Below are 359 nucleotides of genomic sequence, written 5' to 3' on the forward strand. Positions count from 1 at the left end.
TCGGTGTTGACTGAAGTTTGAGCTTCCTCTAAAGGATTTTCCACAGTCGTCACACACATGAAGCCTGTCATCAGTGTGGACTCCTTGGTGAACAAGAAATGAGGATTTGTTCTTGAATGTTTTCCCACATTCGTGGCACACAAAACACTGGCTTTCAATGTGGAAACCTGGGTCCTGAACGAATATGTGTTTGGGGCTGAAAACTCTCTTGCATTCTTCCCAAGTGTTGTGACTTTTTATACTTTGGAAAGTCACCTCACACTCGGAGATTTTGTTTGGCCGCTCTGTGGTGTGACTGTCTTGTTGTTGGAGAGGTCCGGCAGGGGTCAGGAAGTCCTTCCCAACCTCGCTGCAGACTG

At 47.1% G+C, this 359-nt stretch overlaps 1 protein-coding gene across 1 annotated transcript in view; it reads right to left on the reverse strand.

The window, feature by feature from the left end:
• LOC105309033 (zinc finger protein 418-like) overlaps nucleotides 1-359 on the reverse strand; it is a 15,683-nt gene that overhangs the window by 2,830 nt on the left and 12,494 nt on the right. The window contains exon 5 of the mRNA XM_011385113.2: nucleotides 7-345. Within this exon, the coding sequence (XP_011383415.2) occupies nucleotides 7-345 (339 nt within the window). The remainder of the gene's footprint in view (nucleotides 1-6; nucleotides 346-359) is intronic.

The sequence above is a fragment of the Pteropus vampyrus genome, unplaced genomic scaffold, assembly GCF_000151845.1.
Source record: "Pteropus vampyrus isolate Shadow unplaced genomic scaffold, Pvam_2.0 Scaffold659, whole genome shotgun sequence".
Classification (NCBI taxonomy): domain Eukaryota; kingdom Metazoa; phylum Chordata; class Mammalia; order Chiroptera; family Pteropodidae; genus Pteropus; species Pteropus vampyrus.